The sequence below is a fragment of the Xyrauchen texanus genome, chromosome 12 (assembly GCF_025860055.1).
Source record: "Xyrauchen texanus isolate HMW12.3.18 chromosome 12, RBS_HiC_50CHRs, whole genome shotgun sequence".
In the NCBI taxonomy this organism is placed as follows: Eukaryota; Metazoa; Chordata; class Actinopteri; order Cypriniformes; family Catostomidae; genus Xyrauchen; species Xyrauchen texanus.
This window is the reverse complement of record NC_068287.1, coordinates 47,557,494-47,580,552: the sequence shown is the minus strand read 5'-3', so window position 1 is coordinate 47,580,552 and position 23,059 is coordinate 47,557,494. Positions and strand designations below refer to the sequence as shown.

General features: G+C 39.0%; 1 protein-coding gene across 1 annotated transcript in view; it reads right to left on the bottom strand.

The window, feature by feature from the left end:
- Window positions 1-23,059, bottom strand: part of LOC127652407 (uncharacterized) — a 746,522-nt gene that overhangs the window by 623,735 nt on the left and 99,728 nt on the right. Inside the window, exon 14 of the mRNA XM_052138529.1 lies at window positions 17,029-18,849. Within this exon, the coding sequence (XP_051994489.1) occupies window positions 17,029-18,849 (1,821 nt within the window). The remainder of the gene's footprint in view (window positions 1-17,028; window positions 18,850-23,059) is intronic.

The following is a 23,059-nucleotide window of genomic DNA, read 5'->3' as shown; positions in this document are numbered from 1 at the left end:
CAACACGTATGTGTTTTTGGATCCTGGAAGCTCAGCCAGTTTCTGAACAGAACATCTTATGAGAACAAGAACAAGAAGCTCCATACTGATCCGTTCTTTAGGCCAAGAAAGATCTGTAGACACGTTCATGCTCCGGGGTCTTAGATGAACCTAGATGGACAAACTTTTGTGGATTTACCAGAGCTATATACTCAAGAATCAATGCTTGTGAGCAAAAATAACATTTTCACCCAGGATGACTTGAAGGATTACCCATACCTGGAGAGTATCAGAATCCCCAGTATTAATACAGAGGTTGAACTGTTGATTGATATCAATGCATCAAATCTTCTGCAACCATGGGAAGTCATTAACAGCCAAGGCGGGGGACCCAATGCTGTCAATACCCTATTGGGGTGGGTCGTGATTGGGCCACTAAGAGGTGGAAATAGTGACAAAGGAAAGACTGGCAGTCCTGTAGTCACTGCTAATAGGATCTCAGTGGCCAGGCTGGAGGATCTGTTGATTTCTCAATATAATCATGATTTTAATGAGAAACTGTCAGACTATGATGTTACTATGTCCAGAAATGACCAACAGTTCATGAAAATAATGGAAACAACAATCAAGTTTGAAGAGGGTCATTATTGTATAGACTTACCTTAGGGCTGGGGCGGTATGGATTTTTTCTAACCGCGGTTGAAAAGCAAGATATTCCAGCGGTATAGCGGTAAACCGCATTAAATACATTACATTGGATCAGAGAAGTCCCCCCCCCCCCCGGACAGACTTTGGCACACACATCAGAAGTCGCTTTTGATAGACAGACTTTAAATATTGTCACCTACATCCGAAGAAAAAAAACGAGCACAATTTTAAATAGTCAAATTTTCATCAAGCAGTAATTTGGCATGAACTAATCACTGTATAGATTTCCTTATTTAAGATTATTCTCAGATACATTCAGCATTGAAGATGGGTCAGACATGATTTTGACCACTTTATTAAGTTTTGTTTTGTAGAAAGCCTTTCTTTAACTTAAAATTTCGTTTTGTATAAATTGTATCTTAATTTTAATCACTGTTTCATTAACTAATTGCCTGGAATTAATAAATAAGAAGCAAATATAGCAGACATATAATCAGCAGCAGGACGTGGAAGCGCCGATCGCGATCTCTTGCTGCGTGAGCTCTCTCATAAATGAACCGAAACTCGTGCGGCTAGGCCTACTGCCTCACAGACATGAGAAATAAACAGAAATCTTAAAATGCATTTTAAACAAATTTCAAAACAAAATGATAAAATTTTAGGCTACAGTAGCCTAGTAGTCAGGTTTGCCGATGTGCGTTACTATTTATTTATTTATTTATTTTTATCCCTGTGCGTCAATCGGAAACGGACTTCACTGCTGATATTCTGGGGATACAACATAGCCAATAGGCTATAGCCTACTAGGGACTTTAGCCTTTAAAATATCTTTGCTGCATTGGATCAGTCTCCTTTCTAGAACAGCAAAGAGCTTTCTAGCCTCGCTGGCAGCAGCGCCTTACATCGCTCAGACCTTAAAACAGTCAGCGCCCTGGATGCGGTTTTGAAAATTTATCAAAAAGCGTTGGTGCGGACAGATGAGTTTTGTGATGCGGTTGCGGATTAAATAATAATAGCCCATCCGCGCATCTCTAATACAAATGGAATGTTATTATGTGTCATGGAACATTGCGCTCCCCAACTCGCGAAAGGTCGGATTTGCTCCATATTTTGATAAGTTTTGTTTAGAAAACCTTGAATCCATGTAGGCTAATATCATTAGACATAATCCATATCATTAGAATCAATGAATCCATGTCATTAGACACAACGAATCCATGTCATTAGACACAACGTGCACACATGTGCAGGCCAATGTTTTTTTTGTTTTTGTTTTTTTGCGGTGACGATGGTGACAAGCTCAGACCCGCGGTTGGAGTCACGTGACTGCGGTATTGCGGTAATGCGGTAACCGTCCCAGCCCTAACTTACCTTTTAAGTCTCCTGATGTCATCATGCCAATCAACCGCAGTGTTGCAGAACAGCGTGTCCTGGGTCTACAAAGGAAGTTTAAAAGAAATTATGAATATCAGCAAGAGTATACTTCTTTTCTGTCTGAAGTTATTGATAAGGGATATGCAGAGGTAGTACCACCTCACCAGTTGAAATGAGAAGATGGTAAGGTTTGGTACATACCACACCACAGTGTATATCATCCAAAAAAGAAAACTCTAATAGTAGTGTTCGATTGTGGTGCAGTGTTTAAAGGAACTTCTCTGAATGGTCAGCTGCTGCAGGGTCCCTATCTCACCAACACACTGCTGGGAGTTCTTACAAGGTTCAGACAGGAGCCTGTTGCTTTGATAGCTGATATTCAAGCCGTGTTTCATCAGGTAAAGGTTTCTCAGAAACATGTGGACTTTCTGCATTTTTGTGGTATCCTAGTGGTGATGTTTCACAGAATGCAATGGAATATAGGATGAAAGTTCATCTTTTTGGAGCAGTGTCCTCTCCCAGCTGTGCTAACTATGCATTGAGGAGGATAGTACAAGACCATCAAGCACAGTTTGATCCTTTTGTTTTGAATACTATTCTTCAGAACTTTTATATGGGTGACTGTTTAACATATTTGCCTACAGAAGCTGAAGTACTTCATATGGCTCAGAATCTTATTGCTGCTTGTGCCAAGGGAGGATTTCAATTGTCAAAATGGATGAGTAATAGTCGCATCATTATGGCCAGCATTCCAGAGGAACATAGATCAAAGGTGTGAGAAATATGAAATTGTACATTCTGTTCTGCTCCGTGTATGTGTTTCTGGCCTTCCATGTATGATCTGTTGACCCCCGATGCAGGCTGCAGTGCGCACGATAGGGAGTCAATATATTTAGAAACTAATGACAGTTTTCTCTTTTTCTTTATCATGTTCTGCATACTTATTTCTGTGATCTGATTAAGGTCACACCCGTCCACCGATGTCAACCGTGAGGCATCATGGCTGGAACATCTGTACATGGCCTCTTTTTTGTACACCCATTTTTCCCCTTTTTACCGCTCTCCCATTGGCTGCTTATTGTCTCATGAACATATAAATGAAATGTTTGCTCTAATAAACATTTAATAGATCTACCCATGGAAAGAGTACTTGGTCTGCACTGGTGCACTGAAAAGGATAAATTCAACTTTAGGTTATCCATAAAGGAGCATCCTCACACAAGACGTGTCATGTTGTCTGTGGTTAGTTCCATCTATGACACCTTGGAGTTTCTTTCACCATTTACTCTGCCTGTAAAACAGGTGCTACAAGAAATTTTCAAGTGCAATGTTGGCTGGGATGACAAGATTCCACAGGTCTTCTCTCAGTGATGGACAAGATGGCTGGCCAACTTGCACTGTATAGCAGAACTGAAAGTAGACCGGTGTGTAAAGCCATCCGAATATGCTCAGCTCCACCACTTCTCTGATGCCAGCGTGTGTGACTATGGGACAGTGTCATACTTGAGGTTGGTGAATAGTGGAAAAAGGACTGCAGTTACATTTATGCATTTGGCAGACGCTTTTATCCAAAGCGACTTACAGTGCAATTATTACAGGGACAATCCCCCCGGAACAACCTGGAGTTAAGTGCCTTGCTCAAGGACACAATGGTGGTGGCTGTGGGGGTTAGAACCTGTGACCTTCTGATTAACAGCCCTGTGCTTTAGCCACTATGCCACCACCACTCCATTTATGTTAGGTAAATCAAGAGTTGCTCCATTAAAACAGATGACAATCCCAAGGTTGGAACATACGGCTGCTGTTCTAACTGTACGAGTCGATAGAATGCTAAAAGGGAGTAGTAGATTAATTTGGACTCATCTGTGTTCTGAACAGACAGCATGACTGTACTAAGATATATCGAGAATGAAACCAAGCATTTCCACACCTTTGTAGCAAATAGAGTGGCTGTCATAAGAGACTCAACAGATGTTGTGCAATGGAGGCACATAAAGTAAAGTTTGAATCCAGCTGATGAGGCATCTAGGGGTCTTTGTGCTGAAGAATTTTTAGCATGTAAGAGATGGCTTAACAGACCTGATTTTCTTTTAAAGGACGAAGAAGAATGACCCAAGTCCAACATGAATCAGTTGTCAATACCTCCAGATGAACCAGAGGTCAAAGTGGAATGCACTGCACATGCCTTTGCCTGTCAGGTTTTAAAGTCTCCTACCAGTCAGTTTCTAATCTATTTTTCTGATTTTGCAAGACTTAAAACCTCTGTAGCATGGATCATCAAGGTCAAGGAGATGTTTATGCAGCTTGTGAAACAGAGGAGGGCTTTACAAGCATCTACTTGTGCAAAAGATGTTCCAGACACTGAAGAAAATAGATTTCATGCAATAAGAAAGATGAAGGCCAAATTGAATGTCAAATAATTTACTGCTGATGATCTCATGAGAGCTATTCTTCAGTATTATCAACAAGAGAGATTTTCTGATGAGATCATTGCATTGAAAGCAGAAGCTACCGTCAAGAAAAAAAGGGACATCTTTAGGCTTGATCCAGTGTTGGAAAATGTTTTTTTGAGAGTAGGAGGGAGACTTGCTAAGGCTGCCATGCCTGAGGAAGAAAGACATCCAATTATATTGTCTAAGGACCTGGCTATTTCTCAACTGATCTTGAAGCATATACATCAGCAACTGGGCCATGCAGGAAGAAATTATATGTTGTAATTTCTCTGTAAGCATTACTGGAAAACTAGAGCCAATTCTGCTTGTTGGAAAATAATCTCTGACTGCATCATAGGTCGTCGTCTTCAAGGAAAGGTCGGAGAGGAAAAAACGTCTGACTTGCCAGCAGAGAGAGTTTTACCTGATTTACCACCATTCACAAATGTTGGTGTTGACTACTTTGGACCCATTGAAATCAAGAGAGTTCGAGGAACAGTTAAACGCAATGGGGTAATTTTCACCTGCATGGCAAGCAGGGCTGTACATCTTGAGATGGCTTATACTTTAAATACAGACTCCTGTATTAATGCCATCCACCGGATTATGTGTTTTCATGGTCAAGTTGCACAGTTGAGATCAGATAATGGTACAAATTTTGTCGGAGCTGAGCGGGAGCTGAGGGAAGCAGTGGCTGGGTTAGACCATAACAAGATCCAGCATGCATTGACATGAAGAGGACTTAAGTGGATATTCAAGCCTCCTGCCGGGTCTCACATTGGTGGAATATGGGAGAAGCTTATTCGGCTTGTGAAAAAGGTGATGTATTCAACCATTAGACAACAATCTATGGATGATCAAAGCTTTCAAACACTTCTGTGTGAGATAGAAGCAATCCTTAACGCCCGTCCCATTACGAAAGCCTCTGACGATGTGAATGATCTTGAGGCACTTACGCCTAATCATATTCTCCTTCTAAAGTCTAAACCACTAACGATTCCTGGAGTTTTCAATGAAGGAGATTTGTACATCAAGAAATGATGGAAACAATACTTGTCCGAACTCTCCTGGAAAAGGTGGGTAAGGGAATATGTACCACTACTACAAGAGAGACAGAAATGGATAAAACCACGAAGAAGCTTTACCGTGGGAGACATTGTTGCTATCATGGATCCTGTAGTTCCTTGTGGCTCCTGGTTGATGGGAAGAGTAATTAAAACCTATCCTGATAAAAATGTATTTGTTCGATCAGTCCAACTTAAGACAAAAACAGGGCAGCTGGCTAGGCCTGTGTCCAATATCTGTTTACTACTGGAAGCTGGAGCACTGAAGCTGAATTGGAATTCCCATACAAAGACATTTATGGCTCCTTTTATGTATTTGTTGTTTAATTGTGAATTTACATTATTACAATTATGGGGCCGGTGTGTAGGAGCCAAATGAAATGATTGTTCAAACCACTAAATGGCAGTGTGCACCAGTGTTGTGGGTGTGGTCACCTGTTAATTTAGCTTGGTATTTAAACTTCCTATGGGTTGTATCAGAACACAGGTGACAGGAACATATGGTTCTTACCATAGAGCAATGTGTTACACACTGTAAGATATATATTTTTCATTAAATGGACAACAAAGCAGTTGAAATGAATATCGATTTGTGGACATTGTTTATTCCAAACTATGCGTAAAGAACATTTTACCACCTGGCCCTGGCTTATAGGAAAAAGCCATTACATTTTGTATTATTTCACAGGCTGCAGAGTTGCGTTCACAATAAACTGTCCTCTGGAAATAAAGTGAACTGAACTCAAAGCACCTCCTGAACTGAGATGTCTGAGGTCATTTGCAGCACTCATGATATGGTTCTTGCAAAATAAAAAATTCAGAAGACAGAAACAAAGAAAGAGTAAGAACCGTTTAGATGCGCGTGTTCCTCGATACTGTACGCCTCCGTATAAGTGCGTCACACATGCATATAGATGCTTTTCTGTCATCAGTTCTTAATAATATAATGAAGTGTTTCTTCAAGCATGTGTATGTGTCTCTACGGGCAAATTATTGTAATAATAATAATAATAGTAGTCTAATAATAATTTTATAGATTAATGGGAAAATGAGCCAAATATGGTCAAAGGCATCAGTTATTGGTGATCTCTCTGACCATCATTGATCCCGAGATCATCGTCTGGCGGCTCGACCCTGATGTGCATTTCTCTCTATAAATGAACACAATGTTCAGACAGTTTCTTGCTGGTTTTTCAGACACATTCAGGATCATTACTGCTTTTGCCGGTGTTGCTGTGAGTCGCTTCATGCGTGCGTTTATTAAACGTATATTTTAAAGGCTCATTATGAAGGTTTATTATTTCTCTGTAATGTAAAAACAGTGTTAACAATATTACTGATAACATTGATCTGGAACTCAAACCATTTTTTGATGACCCCCCAAAATATATATATAGAAGTAATTAAATTAATGTCATAAACGTGCGGCTTAAAATTAACGGCTACTAGTCGACTTGGAAAACCTTTGGTGGGGGCAGCCCTATAAATTATATTGATTTAATTAGGGATGCACCGAAATGAAAATTCTGGGCTGAAACCGAAAATCCAGGATGCACTTGGCCGAAAACCGAAACCGCAATTTTTACCTATTTAAAAAAAAAAAAAATTGGTATAATTGTATTAATTTTATACTTTTTCATTAATTTCATGAATTTAATGAATCTGAATTGAAAAACTACAAACCAATAAAATAAATCACACTTTTATTGAAAGTAACACCAAAATTGGACAAAAAATATATTAAAACTATATTAAATATTATTATTCTTTCAGTTCTGTAAAAATCTAATTTTACAGATTTTATTAACAATTATCCAAATAATGTAAAGTTTTAGAAAACTATTATATGAAAATCAACAGTCAAGTAATGAACTTAGCTAGCATCTTTCAAAAAGTTTAAATATGCAACAGTAATTTTAATTCAAACTAAAAGGCAGAACACAGAATGGCAGAGGGCCTCTATTTCACTGATCTATATAAAACTATAATATATAATTATATATATAGATCAGTGCTCTATTCTGTTTATGTAAACGTATGTACACTTTAAGTGAACATTATTGTGCAAAACAGCAGTAATTGAACTAAATCCAACCTCAACTGTAAATGACAGATGTATCCTCAAGTGAAGAACAAGTGTAATGTAATTGCTATACACATCATATTGGACCGCTTTCTATTTAAGTACAAGTGACAGGTTTCTCTTCAAGAACAAAAGTTGCTAAATTTTCTGACAGTCTCTCCTGTCAGAAAGCTCATCAAGAACATGAGATGCTGCACTGAACAGTCTCTCACTCTCTGTGCTGGTGCTTGGGCAGATAAATACAGGGTTCATACACATTTTAACCAATACTTTTCCATGACTTTTCCATGACATTTCAATGACTTTTCGGCACATTTCCATGACTATGTATTCCTCAAAATGTCAGTCAACATTATAAGAATAAAAATATGTGTTTAAGTTTACCCTCAGAGGTTTAACAATAAAATGGATGACAATGTATGTGGTTCAATACAAAATACACATTTATTTAAACGCAAACATAGTGCAAGATCTTTGAAGGACACAGGATAAAATACATAAGTAAAATGTACATAAGTGTCCTGATAAAACACAGCAACTGCAAATTAACAACTAATTGGGCAGTAGTGGAGATTGAACAGTGAATGCACAACTAGAGTTTAATCTTTTTTTCACCCTACTTAAGTTTACAACACATATGGAGGACATAACCTTCCATTTTTAAACACACACACACACACACACACACACACACACACTTCACTTTTTCATTTCTGCAAGCTTTTCATCAATTTGCTTCTCAATGTTGAACAGAGCAGCTCTTTTTTCCTTTGCTGTCCGACGGAAACTGTTTGATTTGGAAATTAACGTTAGACAACTTGTTTTTTCTGCTTTCTCTGACAATTCATCAGCAGATTTTTCGAGGGCAAACACATCTGTCTCAATGGTGGCCCTCTTCTTTTTCAGACCTTGGAGTTCGTCACTAAGCTTCTTCCGCTTTAAGTCTACTGCATCCTGTTTTGACACTCTTTTTTGTTCATCAAGGTAGCCATGATATCTTTGCCTGGCTCCTCCTGCTGACAGAAGCAAATCTTTTGTGATGGCTACATTTGATACACCTCCAACAGACCTGACATGGTCAACAATGAGCCTTTGAGCTACCAAAGACAATTCCTTCTGATTTTCCACAATTAGCTCTTTATTTATTGAGAATCCTCTCTCTACACTTGCCTGTCCATGAGACAGCACAAGTACAACCTTCACTACATCCCACAGTCTGGAAAAAGAGGGGTTGGTCCCCATTGTCTCATACAGCAGTGTGTCCACACGCTCTGCTTTGGGGTCAAAATCCCTGAATTTAGTCTGTAATTTAGCCAAATCGCAAAACTCCGGAACTCTCTCATCACATCATCACATACAGTGCTGTTTACATGTTTAGCCTCCACAATACTGCGTAGTACTATCATCATTTGTCTAACACACTGTTCCTTAGATTTGGCCATGTGTCTCGGGTCTAAGCATTGTAGGCATCTTACTAAGGTGTGTTTCACAGGAGCCTTTGCCAGCAGCTTGTCAAGAAGATTCATCAGAAGTTTCTTACTGTCCAATCTTATCTCTAGGGACTGCTTATCTGAAACCTTTTTAGTGAACTTAAGTTGCTTTAGTGTAGATTCTGCAGTGAACCCAAGGTCAATTTGAGAAGCATCTTTGTGCAGGTTCACGGTCCTGGTAAGGCACATTCAGGAGCTTGAGTGTGGATGATTCCTTCAGGTGCGTGTCCACCACAAATCGGCCCATGAGTCCTGCAAACAATAAAAATAAGGGGTATATATGCTACTTCAGTGTCATTACTCAATAAAATGTTTTAATCTTTTAACTATCAAAAAAAAATATAACAAAAACATGTATGATTATAATTTTACTGTCTTCACATAGGGATGGGAATTGATAAGATTGTATCAATAATGCTACTGATGATTCTGATTCTCTAATCGATTCTTAATTGCACTGTGTGGAAAAATAAAGTCATATACTTTGAAAAAAAAGAAGTTTTTTTTTTAATTATTTTAAAGCTTAAGCAAACTGTTTTTTTGTAATTTATGTAATACATTTTTTTTTAGTAATTTATGTAATAAATAAAACCTTATTGTAAAGTGTTACAGATTCAGATGTCTCCTGAGTTCACTGTTGGAAAGATCAGTTGTTTCAACCATTAATTAAAATTAATCGGTTGAAAGGAGTCATTAGTTTGCGAATTGGACGTGTCCTGTGCGTTGTGTGAGACTCCCAGCAGTTAGGACATGGACATCCAAGATTTGTGTCAACACAAAACATTTCATCACTGGCTATTATTTTTTTTTTAATTGTTTCATTGTTTCAGATTTCTCATGTCTGTGAGGTATATTTCGGTTAATTTATGTTGAGATGCGCTCAAGTTCAAGTGACCGTGCCGGCTCTCCATGTCATGATTATGACTGCTATATTTTCTTCTTATTTATTAAATCCAGGCAATTGGTTGATGATTTAAAAAATAATAATTAAGATACATTTTATACAAAACGAAATTCACTTTAAAGAAAAGGCTTTCTACAAAACACTACGTAGGCTAATGAGTCAAAATCATATCTGACCCACTTCATGTCTCCCGATAAAAAACATAATAATATTTTAACAAATATGATACAAAAATCATAATACAGTCGGTTATATTTAAAAAAAAATCAGTAGAGCCTATAAGCATAAGCGTTTAATTGGCCTACACATTAAGCATTTTCCTCCCATAGAAAACAATTAAGAACACTTGGCTTAATGCAGATTAGAATGTCACAGCATATGTAGAAATAATGAGATAAGATGTCGAAAAAACGAGATATGTTGCTTCCAGTCCATGAGTGACATCAATTACATTTTGGAAGTAATTTGTCCAACAATGTCAATAAATTCAACTTAGAAAACAAGTAACATATGGCAATTGGATTTAATGTTTAAGCTTACCTTTGATCAGTCTAGTCATGTCCTCAGCAAGGAATGGCAGCATTGGTTGGTCCGTCTGATACATGTTGAGAAAGGGCTCAATTTCTCGCGCAATGCTGATGAATATGCCAACCTTTACAGTGAAGAGAGGATCAGCACACCGGTTCTTCACCTCCTCAAACGATTTCACCTTTGGATTGGGGAGTTCGCCTCTCCCTACCATCTCCACGTATCGTTTCACATGCGGCCAGAGTTGTAATCCTCTGTCCGCTACGTTAACATTCTCGACCCACCGGTGCTTGCAAAACTTTAGCATGCTCGTGCTGCATCCAGTCGCTGTCACAAAGTCCTCGTGCCGGGCTGGGGAGTCGTGAAACAGCCAGTAGAGACAAGAAAGTCCATGTTCAATGTCCCATCCAATCGCTTTACATCCGCCTCTAAATGCATTGTGCAGTATATGCAAACCGCACGACCCGATGTTGATAAGTGACTTTCCCACATCAATCTGCAGCTGCTTTTGAAGGATTTCAAACACTTTCCAATTCACGTTCGGTCCATCCATCGAGATTTGGATGAGGTTGGTCATTCCGAGCTGTGAAAGCAAGTTGTTGAGTTTCTCAACAACATCTTTGGCGGTTGAATGCCCCAGGAACTCTGAACCGATGGTCTTCACATTGGGCCCGTCCCATAGCCTGACATGGACATCTAACTGTTTAGTCTGTAGGTAATTATTCAGGCTCTCATCAAATAAAAGTACATAAGACATCTGTGTAGTGACTGTCTTCAAAGTGAGCTGTTTAAAATAAGGAGCCAATCCAAAATTACACAAGTAAGCACACTTACGTTCCCCACACGCAAATTTGGCTGCCAACTGACTGTCAGGAAACATAGCTCTGAAAAGTGCGCTGACATCCTCGCACGATTTAAAAGAATAGTGGGAGTTTGCGAATTTTAACGCCCACAATACCTCGGCCCTTAACGCGTCTTGTCTATCATTTGAGATAGTCCCTTGTCTTGTGCCTTCAACCTGACTCGTGATGGAAGAACCTGCAATTAGCCTAACATTGGTCGATGTCGCGGAGGAGAAAAGAAGCTAGTGATAGTCATGCTTGAGCCTTCACGCGCAGCCTTAACTGCCTGGTGCTTGGCGCCTTTAGCATGGCTAGTGAGCTGATTCTCCCATATTAGAGATGTCAATTATCTTAGAACATAGTCCACATCTCGCTTTCCTCGGGTCCTGGACCTTTTCGAGCCATGTATTGTATGTTTCCAAGTGAAGCCAGACATTGTTAAATCTACACTTTCCTGGCATTTCAATTAAATTTAATTTATGTCAGCACCGACTTAGCCTCAGGCAACGAGTGAATCGGAAGTGAACAGAACGCTTTGCGCCCGAATATAAGGACATTTAAGACAACGAGAAATATTTTTTATTAAACAGTTTTTGTATTAATCACATATTACTGTGTTAAAAATGAATTAAAATTAAAAAAAAAAAAATCAATGACTTTTCCAAAACTTTCTGTGCCTTTTTATTTTTTCAAAACCTTTCCAGGCCTGGAATTTGCATTTTTCAAATTCCATAACTTTTCCAGGTTTTTTCAAAACGTACGAACCCTGTAAATACCTGTGCGCAATCCGCGCAAGCAAAGGAAAGCGGTCTTTGTTTATGCGCCCGTAGTCAAGGAGATTGCCGCTTCTGGCGTAGTTCAGCTAGATACGTCTCAAGTTGTGGTTTAGCTGCGCTAGTTGTGGCACTGCTGTGGATCGGGGCGCTTTTCTGTAGAATCTCTTGCTGTACTCTGTGTGTGTGTGTGTGTGTGTGTGTGTGTGTGTGTGTGTGTGTGTGTGTGTGTGTGTGTGTGTATATATATATCTTGAAAGTTCTGCTGAACAAACACTGCAGATCACAAATGTGATGTTCTTATCAGAAACTTTGAAGAATTTCCACACCGCTGACATGATCGGCCTTTGTTTGGTAGCGCCGTGATAAGGGCTAGATCGATCCAGATTGAAATCAGAGCACTGAGGGGCGGGGCGAGGAGGTATATATTTTCGGCCTTTTTTGTCTTTCGGCCAAAAACCGAAAGTGCAATTTTCGGCCGAAATTTCGGTGCATCCCTAGATTTAATGTGTTAAATTGATTAATTGCATTATATATACTGAATTGCCCATGTTCACCACTAGGTGGGGACGTTTCCTTCCATATTTAATTTTTTCTAAAGAATTTTGTGAAAATGCTTATTGTTAGTTTGTCAGTTTGCTAAAATTGTACAAAGATTTGTTAAGAATTGAATCTTATGATCCAATAAAAAAAAAAAAAAGATTTAAAAGGATTCAAAATTTAAAAAAATGATTAAAACAGAGCAGAGCTAATGAGACATGCTGTGGGACTGATTCATTCTCTGTGCCACAAAACCCTTATTTCCATTACAGTATCTCTATTACTCAGTGAGTCACACGCAGTAAATAGACCGCCCGGGCAAGACCGTCACACTATCATTTGTTAAATCTGTGAATGTTCGGTTCAGTCAGACTTCTTTAATAACACACAGAGACCCAATCTGATTTAGTAATTAGGAAACTCTCACTCTCACCCCCAGTGGTTAAGATGGGTATGGGAGCTGAACACAGCAATCAAAGCAGAATTGGCCATGAATTGGGACTGCAGACACAAATGCACTCAGCACACTCACACATTCTTCTTGAAATCATCATCCTCATGACGGATAGTTGTTTGAATGCCTAAAACAAGCCATAATAGCCAAAATCAATGTTCCCCTTGTTTTCTTTTGCAGAAGAGTTCGATTAAATCTCCGCTCGACCATCATTGAGGACAATAATAAATATCTGGATTTAAAATTCTGAATCACATGAAATAATCTTTACTCCAGTCTCTCTTTAGCCCCATCAGTATTGCATAGGAATGAATCAGACTCATCTCGTTTAAGGGGCGTGTCTTCATGGGGGCACCTGCGGACTCATCTATGTGCTCATTTTAATTCAGTTCTATATAATTGAGAAGATCAAGACCTCTTGATTGATTGATTTGATTGATTATGTTTATTTCATTCATGGATATTTTCCAGTAACTTACTTCATCATCCTCGTATATATAATTTATAAAACCATGATGAAAAGGAGGCAGAACGAAGAATATCTTATATTTTCTGCCCCCTCCACAAATAAATTTAAAATAAAAAATAAACTCAACATATCAAAAGACTCAGCATATCAAGTCCCCGTCAATACATGCTGATAACTAATGAAACAAACTAGAAACCAAAACATCAACCTGAAACAGATTTCCAAAGCAAAAGCAAACCATGATCACAACCATCATCATCATCATCATCATCATCAACTTCTATAAGTGTTCATACAAATCCATTGTTTTCTCTTTAAATCTTTTTTTAAACTGAAATATATTTTTACATTGCTTTAGTTCATTTTGCAAAGAATTCCAAACTTTCACTCCCACCACTGAAGTACACATTTGTTTTGCTGTTGTCCTTGCAGTTTGATACCTAAAATGTCCCTTTCTTCTTCCTTCATTTTCTATAAGGATAAACAAGTGTTGAAGGTTTGTGGGCAATACTCTATCTTTTGCTTTAAACATAACAATAAGTGTCCGTAATTCGACCAATTCTTTAAATTTAAACAATTTAGAGCCAAAAAATAAGGCATTTGTATGCTCTCTATAATCTGTTTTAAATATAATTCAGTATGACTCTCTTTTGTAATAGAAATAGTGACCTTGTATTGCTTTGATATGTGTTTCCCACACCTCCACACAGTAGCTGATGTAGGGCAACACCAGTGCACAATACAAGGTTCGTAATGCCTTATAATCTAAGGCATGTTTTACCTTATTTAATACAAAAATACTCTTAGATATCTTTTTTTGTATGTATGAGATATGAGGTTTCCAAGTCAATCCTTCATCTAGTAGCACACCCAAAACCTGATTTCCCTAACTTTCATTATTTTTGTTCCTGCTATTGATAGTACAATACTCTCATCTTTTTTCTATTACCAAAAATCATAAACTTTGTTTTCTTTAAATTTAATGACAACCTATTAATATCAAACCATTCCTTCACTTTAACCATTTCTTGTTCCATACTAATTACCAATTCATTTAAATAATTTCCTGAGAGGTAAATGTTTGTGTCATCTGCTGAATAGAACAAAATTCAATAACTTCGATACATCACAAATATCATTAATATAAAGTATAAATAATTTCGGTCCTAAAACTGAACCTTGCGGTATACCACATTTAATTTGCATATTATTGGATTTTTTATTATTATACTGAACATACTGTTGTCTTTTATTCAAATAACTGCTTAACCAATCCAACACTATTCCTCTCACACCATATGATTGTAGCTTTAATAACAAGATTGAATGATCAATTGTATCAAATGCTTTCTTTAAATCGATAAACACACCTATTGTGTGTTTCTTGTTGTCAGTAGCATTTACTATGTCCTCAACTATATTCATGGTCGCAGAAGCTGTAGATCTACCTGAACGGAATCCATACTGACTCTCGTCTAACAACTGGTTTTTTTCAATAAATTCATCTAATTTTTGCACAAAAATTTTTTCAAGGACTTTAGAAAATTGCGATAATAACGAAATTGGTCTATAATTTGTAAACATATGCTTATCACCGTCTTTGTATAGTGGAACCACCTTTGCTACCTTCATCCTATTAGGAAAAATCCCTGTCTGAAATGAAAGATTAAATATGTAACTTAAAGGTTTAACAATACAATCAATCGTTTTTTTTACAATAATCATATCTAACCCATCCATATCTGTAGATGTCTTGTATTTTAATGCATTTACTATAGACTGAATTTTATTTTCACTAACATCTCCAAGAAACATTGATTGGAGTACTCTACTCCCCCTTGTTCCTCCATTCTGTCTTGAGATGAGACAGGCCAATTCAACATGTTAAGATGGAGACATTGTGTGTTTAAAACTAGCTTCTTTTCATGCAAGGTTATTTTTATGTTAGATAATAGTTTAATATTCAGGCATTTGTGCCTCTAATGCTTTAAAAACAAAAGAACATCATATTCACTGAATGCACCATTTATGTTTTGTTAGAGGTCCGCACGGGCCTCAAGTTGAAGCCCAAACCAGACCCGTCTCTGAGACTGTGTGACCCGATCATAACTGAACAGTGTCGTCAAATGTTAAGCCTGAACCCGACCCGAAATCACTTAGACCACGTACACTACAAAGTTTAATTGCAGGAGTGAATCCCTTAAATTTTAATTCAATGTGAGGAATACAGGAGTTACTCCCGCACTTGTGATGATTGACAAGTGATGACCTTAGCAACGCTGCATCGTCTCGCGCCTGTGAAGAATAAACATGAATGCTACTAGTTTAACCTGTTTTGTGTTCACTGTTATTGAGTGAAGAGATTACCACCAGAGACGTTTTATCATCCTGCAATGTTTAGTCATCAACAGAATTGCCGTGTTTTGTTTAAGTGCATCTATGCGGCTGTTTTTAAACAGTGCTCTCTCTCTCTGGACTCCTACAGGTTACCCCGAGACCACAGGACTGATGAGAAAAACTACAGTGGAGAGAGACGTCTGGAATAAATGAATGAATGAAGACACATATCTCTGTTTGTGTGATTTGCTCCAGGAGAAGACGGACACATCTCACACACGCTATTGTTCACGTCTTTAACAACTAGTGTTTCAGTTCGGTTCTGTTCACACGGTGTGAATTTATGAAAATGCTGTTGTCACTACATGAATGTTTCAGGAGTTCATTTGATTGTTGAATATGGTTGTCACTCCTGTAAATGAACAAACTGTGTGTGTACAGAACAGGATTAAGCACTCAAAGATGAACTGACAACCGTATTTAGCTGCAGTGTGTACGTGGCCTTACTCGCTTTATAATTTCTTCTCCAAGTGAATTTGTTGAAATAGATCAATACTTTGGCAACGTCACTACCTATGTCACAGAGGAAAGTGGTGTGAAAAAGACCAGAGTGAACAGTAAACACAACCTGTAGACCAACAGTCCTGTAAAAGTTAGCGGTCACCTTTAAATGTCTGGTTAAGCTAAATCTGGGCCTTTCTGTCGGATCACACACCCACTGACAGGATGGAGGGAAAAGAGATCCAGCAATCTTGTTCAGTAATTCTCAAAGTAACACACTTTGTCATTCCACTGAAAGTTTTGGACTCAAACTTGTTGTACTTGAAAAACTGACCTGAACCCCACCTGATACCTGACAGTTTGCAGACCTCTAGTCTTTGTGGTTAAGAACAAACAGAGCATCAGATTTGTAGCGTACAGAGTCTGAACATTCACTTCAGACAGACAGAAGAACAGATTGATGATCTGTCAGCTGAGCTAGTTTCATCATCATGATGTATTTTGATCTTGTATGCAGCACAGGTACACATAGAGCATCAGCACTGTATCATGTCACAGTCAACTGCAGGTAATCTCATTATCTTGTGTGATGACATTAATGAATACTCACAGAGCTTTTCTGCAGTTCATCACAGCTGGTATCAGTCGTCTTCTGCCCTCATCTGATGTGTTGTATTCCTTCAGATCAAACTCATCCATCACCTCCTCTGATATCTGAAGCATGTAGGCGATCGCTGAACATTGAGCAGGAGAGAGTTTCTCCTCTGAGTGTTTGTCTGATTTCACAAAATCCTGAATCTGTCTGGACAGAGTCTGATCGTTCATCTCCATCAGACACAGGAACAGATTGATGGATCTGTCAGCTGAGAGAGGTTCATCACGCTTGATTGTGTCTTTAATGTACTGAGTGATTTCTCTTATGCTCTCTGAACTGTTCTGTGTGTGTGTCAGTAGATCCTGTAAGAGTCTCTGATTGGACTCCAGTGAGATGCCCAGCAGGAATCGCAGGAAAAGATCCAGCTGTCCATTTGCACTCTGCAGGGTTTTATCTACTGCTCTTTTATGGAGATTATGCAGTGAATCCAAAAGTGCTTCTGTAGTGCTACATAAAGTAAAGCAGTAAAATACATAGAAAGCAGCCAGAAACTCCTGAAAGCTCAGATGAATGAAGCTGTAGACTTTCCTCTGATGAATCACAGATTCCTCCTTAAAGATCTCAGTGCAGATCCCAGAATACACTGAGGCGTCAGTGACGTCTATGCCGCTCTCTTTCAGGTCCTCCTCATAGAACATGACATTGCCCTTCATCAGCTGTTTGAAAGCCAGTTCAGCAAGTTTCACAATCACTTCTCTGTTGGACTGCAGGAGTTTCTCTTCATACTTCTGATTCCTCACATTGATCTGAATGAGCAGGAAGTGGATGTACATTTCAGTCAGAGTTTGAGGGATTTCTGCACTGTCGTCTTGTTTCAGGATGTTTTGAAGCACAGTGGATGAGATCCAGCAGAAGACTGGTATGTGGCACATGATGTGGAGGCTTCTTGCTCTTCTAATGTGTGAGATGATTCTGCTGGCTTGATCCTCATCACTGATTCTCTTCCTGAAATATTCCTCCTTCTGAGGGTCATTGAATCCCTGAATCTCTGTCACACGCTTGATGTATTTGGAGGGGATCTGATTGGCTGCTGCTGGTCTGGAGGTGATCCAGATGAGAGCAGAGGGAAGCAGATCTCCTTTGATGAGGTTTGACATCAACACACCCACTGATGAAGTCTCGGTCACATCAGGATCTTTCTCATTGTCTGAAAACCCCAGTTTAATTCTGCTTTCATCCAGACCATCAAAGATGAACACAAGTTTACACTCATCATAAATCTTTGAGTCCAGATCGTGAAGTTCAGGATGAAAGTCCAGCAGAAGTTTGTGAAGACTGTACGGCTCATCTTTAATCAAGTTCAGCTCTCGAAATGGAAGCAGAAACATGAAATCTACATCCCGATTGGCCTTTCCCTCGGCCCACTCCACAATGAACTTCTGCACAGAGACCGTTTTTCCAATTCCAGCGATGCCTTTAGTAAGAACAGTCTTTATTTCTTCTTTCCTCCTTTTCACCTGCTTATATCCTGCTTCAGGGAAGGGTTCAAAGATGTCATTGCAGGAGATTGGAGTGTCTTGATGGTGTTGAGTTCTGGGTGTTTTCTCCATGTGTAAAACCTCATGTTCTTCATTCACCCCTTCACTCTCTCCCTCTATGATGTAGAGCTGTGTGTAAATCCTGTTCAGGAGCGTTTGATTCTCCTGTAGTTTGATTCCCTCAAATAAGCTCTCATACTTGTTCTTCATGCTGGTTTTGTGTTTGTCTTTGACTGTCTGAAGAACATCATCTACTGGTGGATGAGAATCCTGCTGCAGGTCTCCAGTCACATCATCTCTATTCACACGGCAGAAAACAAGGAGAAAAGAAACTGATGAAAGAAGAACATCAAATATCTTCATACACAAAGATGAAGATTTCTCATTTAAATCCACAGAAGTGTAATTGACTCATTTCAGACACAACAGGTCTGTAGCTGTTGTCATGGTCATCTCACAGAAAGAAAAACAGCAGGTCTGAAATGTGCACAAATATTTGACAAATTTGCTCCATTTCTTTAAGGAATAATTGATGACGGACTGTTTATTTACTCACTCTTGTGTCACTCCAAACTTGTTTGACTTTCTTTCTTCTTCAGAACACAAAAGATATTTTGAAGAATATTTGGGCTGTTTTTGTCCATACAATGCCAGTGAATGGGGTCCAACACAAAGCTCCAAAAACAACATAAAAGCAGCATAAAGGTAATCCATTAGACTCTAGTGGTTTAATCCAGGTCTTCTGAAGCGATAAGATCAGTTTGGGTGAGACACTCAATTTAAGGTCTTCTTCATTCAAATCTTCAGCTTATCTTTACTATGTGCATTCATGAGTGAAGCTTGTTCACACGTCCTCATGCTCGACACATGCACTGTATGTGATCATGTGATCTCACTGCTTTCTGTCGGTTAGCATCCAGGAAAAGCACACATATGCACCATACTGAACAATAAACCAATTAACATCTAAATCTAATTGTGAGTGTATAAACAGCATTGTACAGCACATTGTTTACACTTGTTTTTAAATGTGCTCTAGAAATAAATTGACCTTGACCTTCTGGTTGTATTAAAACCAGGGTTTCCCGCAGCACTTTGAAACTAAGGCGGATGCCTAAGCAACACACGCCTGCCGCCTTAACTACGTCGTCAAAAAAATATATATGAGCGATATTCGCCGTGTTACTCTGTCCTGTTTTCTCCCTTTCCATCTTTAAATATGTGATAAGCCTTCGTGTTCGCTTCAGTCTTGTTATCAGCGCGTTCTTCCGCAGCGGCGCCGAGCGTGTGTGTTCATCTGAGCCTCATTGGTCTGTCACTGCTCGTCAATGTCAGAATATTTGAGATGACCAATCAAATCAAAGTAGGCGGGCTTTATGTTCACAGCCGAATTTTAGCAGAGCGACTTCGACAGTAAAGGAGCGACTCGACGCGCTTCAGTTCTACGGTCGGTCAAGTGCGAGATAAGATGTAAGTTGCTAAACTAAACATTTGCTATTTGACAGTTTTTTAGGTCATAAATGTTAAACGAATCACAAAAATAATCAGGCAAATTAATAAACTTTTGTCTATTTTCGCAATTTTGAACTGAAAATAGACCACTATGTGACGTGACTGATGTAATGTAGCCTAATAATTAATTTACTGTCATTGTGAGGGGACAAGACACATTAACCAGGGTACCCGCAGGATCTTAAAAGCATTGAAAAATAATCTCAAATTAAGGCCTTAAAAGCCTTGGATTTGGTATACAAAGTCTTGGATTTCGTTACAAAGGTATTATATATTTTTTGCCTTTACTAGGATTAAGTTCATACCATAACAAAATTAACTGTTACTAATGCAGGCTAATTAAAAATTCATGCAACGTTGAGTGCATCCCGCACTCCACGTCATAGCAGAAAGCGCGAAAGCGTTACTATGGTTACTAGGCAAGTGAATTGCAGAACAAGATAGTAGCCAAGCGTAGTTTGTCGTCTGAAGTGGGAACGTTTCAGTTTAATGCAGTTGTTTCTAGTTGTTTGACTAACATTCACTCGTCATCTCTGACGTCATTGGACTTCCTGTTGCTCAGCACGCACGCACGCTGCACGAGAGTTTGTTTGTGGCCTGCTTAGCACTGCTTATTCTCATACGTTCAACGTTATAGTCATCGTTCATAGTTATATCCTTTGTCATTTTACCGCGTTTCAGATTCTTCCGCTTTTTCTCCCGTTTCATCTGCGTGTATTTTACCGGTTGCTGCTGACACCTAGCTAGAGTCTGTGTTTGTAGCCTTTAATCCTTAAACATCTGCCATTAAGCACGCATCAGGTCTTCCCGTATTATTCTCTTATCGGGATTCAACTGCGCGCATATTCCACCTGTATCCGCGTTCTATTTTTATCGCGATTAAACGGAGTGCATTTTTTCAGCGCGCACCCGTTTTTTCTCCTCTGCGGTACACAGATTATTGCATCGATCTCAAAGCACCGCTTATCAAGAACAACCACCACAACAAACAATTTTGTGAGGGATTCAAATCAATCTCAAAACCCTCACCGCTCAAGAACAACGAACAATTTGCGGTAAGTCATGGCATCGGCTCATGTTATTTGTTCATGCATTGCATGTCACATGTTTACAATAGCCTCCTCCGTCAGCAGTGAGGGATTCACTTGTGATAAATGTAAGGAATTAGTTAGGCTGACGGAGAAGGTTAATGAGTTAGAGACTCGCATCCGAACGCTAGTAGAGGTCAGTGAGAAAGAGAAGCCGGTAGATACTGTTTCGGATGCGGGCATTACAGAGAGCAACACACACACTTTGGTTCGGCTATAGAGCCCCTGCAGCAGGGCATTTGGGTGACGTCTCGCGGCATACTGCGTTCAGCAAAGAGACACCACTCTCCCGTTCCTGTTAGGGTTTCCAATCAATTCTCCCCACTCAGTGATACACCCACTGAGAATCATATTGAAAGAGCCCTTGTTATCGGTGATTCTATTGTAAGGAACGTGGAAATAGAGACTCCAGCCACTATTGTTAATTGCATTTCGGGGCCAAAGCGTCTGACATCAAATCAAATTTACAAGTGCTGGCTAATGCTAAACGTAGATTTTCTAAAATTGTTATCCATGTCGGCACTAACTGATGTCCGGCTCGCCAGTCGGAGATCACTAAAGATAATGTTAAAGAGGTGTGCAAATTTGCAAAAACAATGTTAGACACTGTAATATGCTCTGGTCCCCTCCCTGCTCGTCGTGGTGACGAGGTTTATAGTAGATTAGTGTCACTGAATGGCTGGATGTCTGAGTGGTGTCTGCAGAATAAAATAGGATTTATAGACAATTGGAAAAGTTTTTGGGGTAGACCTGACCTGCTATAGAGAGACGGACTCCATCCCTCCAGGGAAGGTGCCGCTCTCCTCTCTAGTAATTTGGCTCATAAACTTAATAATGATATTAATTGACTTAATGGGGCCCAGGTCAGGAAGCAGACAAACTGGTTAATCCGAACGTCTGCTAGCTGCCTTGAGACATCACACAGGTCACATAAACTACAACACATAGAGACTGTATCACCTAGATATCTCATAGAGACTGTGTCTGTTCCCCGACCTACCAAACACAAAACCCTCACTAAATAATTTAGAAAAAATGTGATTAAGGTCAAACTTGAACAAAACAAACAAATTAAAAATAAACATCATATAAAAATAGGGCTACTTAACATTAGATCTCTTGCTACCAAAGCACTAATTGTCAATGAAATTATTACAGATCATAGATTGGATGCGCTCTGTTTGACTGAAACCTGGCTTAAACCGGATGAATATATTAGTTTAAATGAATCTACTCCCCCAGGTTATTGTTATAAACATGAGCCTCGTCTGAAGGGTCGAGGAGGAGGTGTTGCTACAATTTACAGTGAAGTTTTTGGTGTTACTCAGAGGACAGGATATAAATGTAAGTCTTTTGAACTAATAATGCTTAATGTGACACCGTCAAAAACAAATATAAATAAAAAATCTCTGTCGTCCTTTACCCTTGCTACAGTGTATAGATCACCCGGGCCTTATTCAGATATCCTTAGTGAATTTGCAAATTTTTTTATCAGATCTTGTAGTTACTGTAGATAGAGCCTTAATTGTTGGTGACTTCAACATTCACATCGATAATGAAAATGATACATTGGGATTAGCCTTTATCGATATTCTCAACTCTCTTGGAGTCAGACAAAATGTAACAGCACCAACTCATCGCCATAATCATACGCTAGATTTAATTCTTTCATATGGAGTTGATGTTGATAATATAGAAATTCTGCAGCAGAGCGATGACATCTCGGATCTTTACCTCGTCTCTTGCATGCTGCAATCAGCTAATGTTACTCAATCTACACCACGCTATCGTTCAGGTAGAACTATTCTTTCGACCACTAAAGATAGCTTCACTAATACTCTTGTAAATACTCTTGCAAAAGGAGTGGTGGTGGCATAGTGGCTAAAGCACAGGGCTGTTAATCAGAAG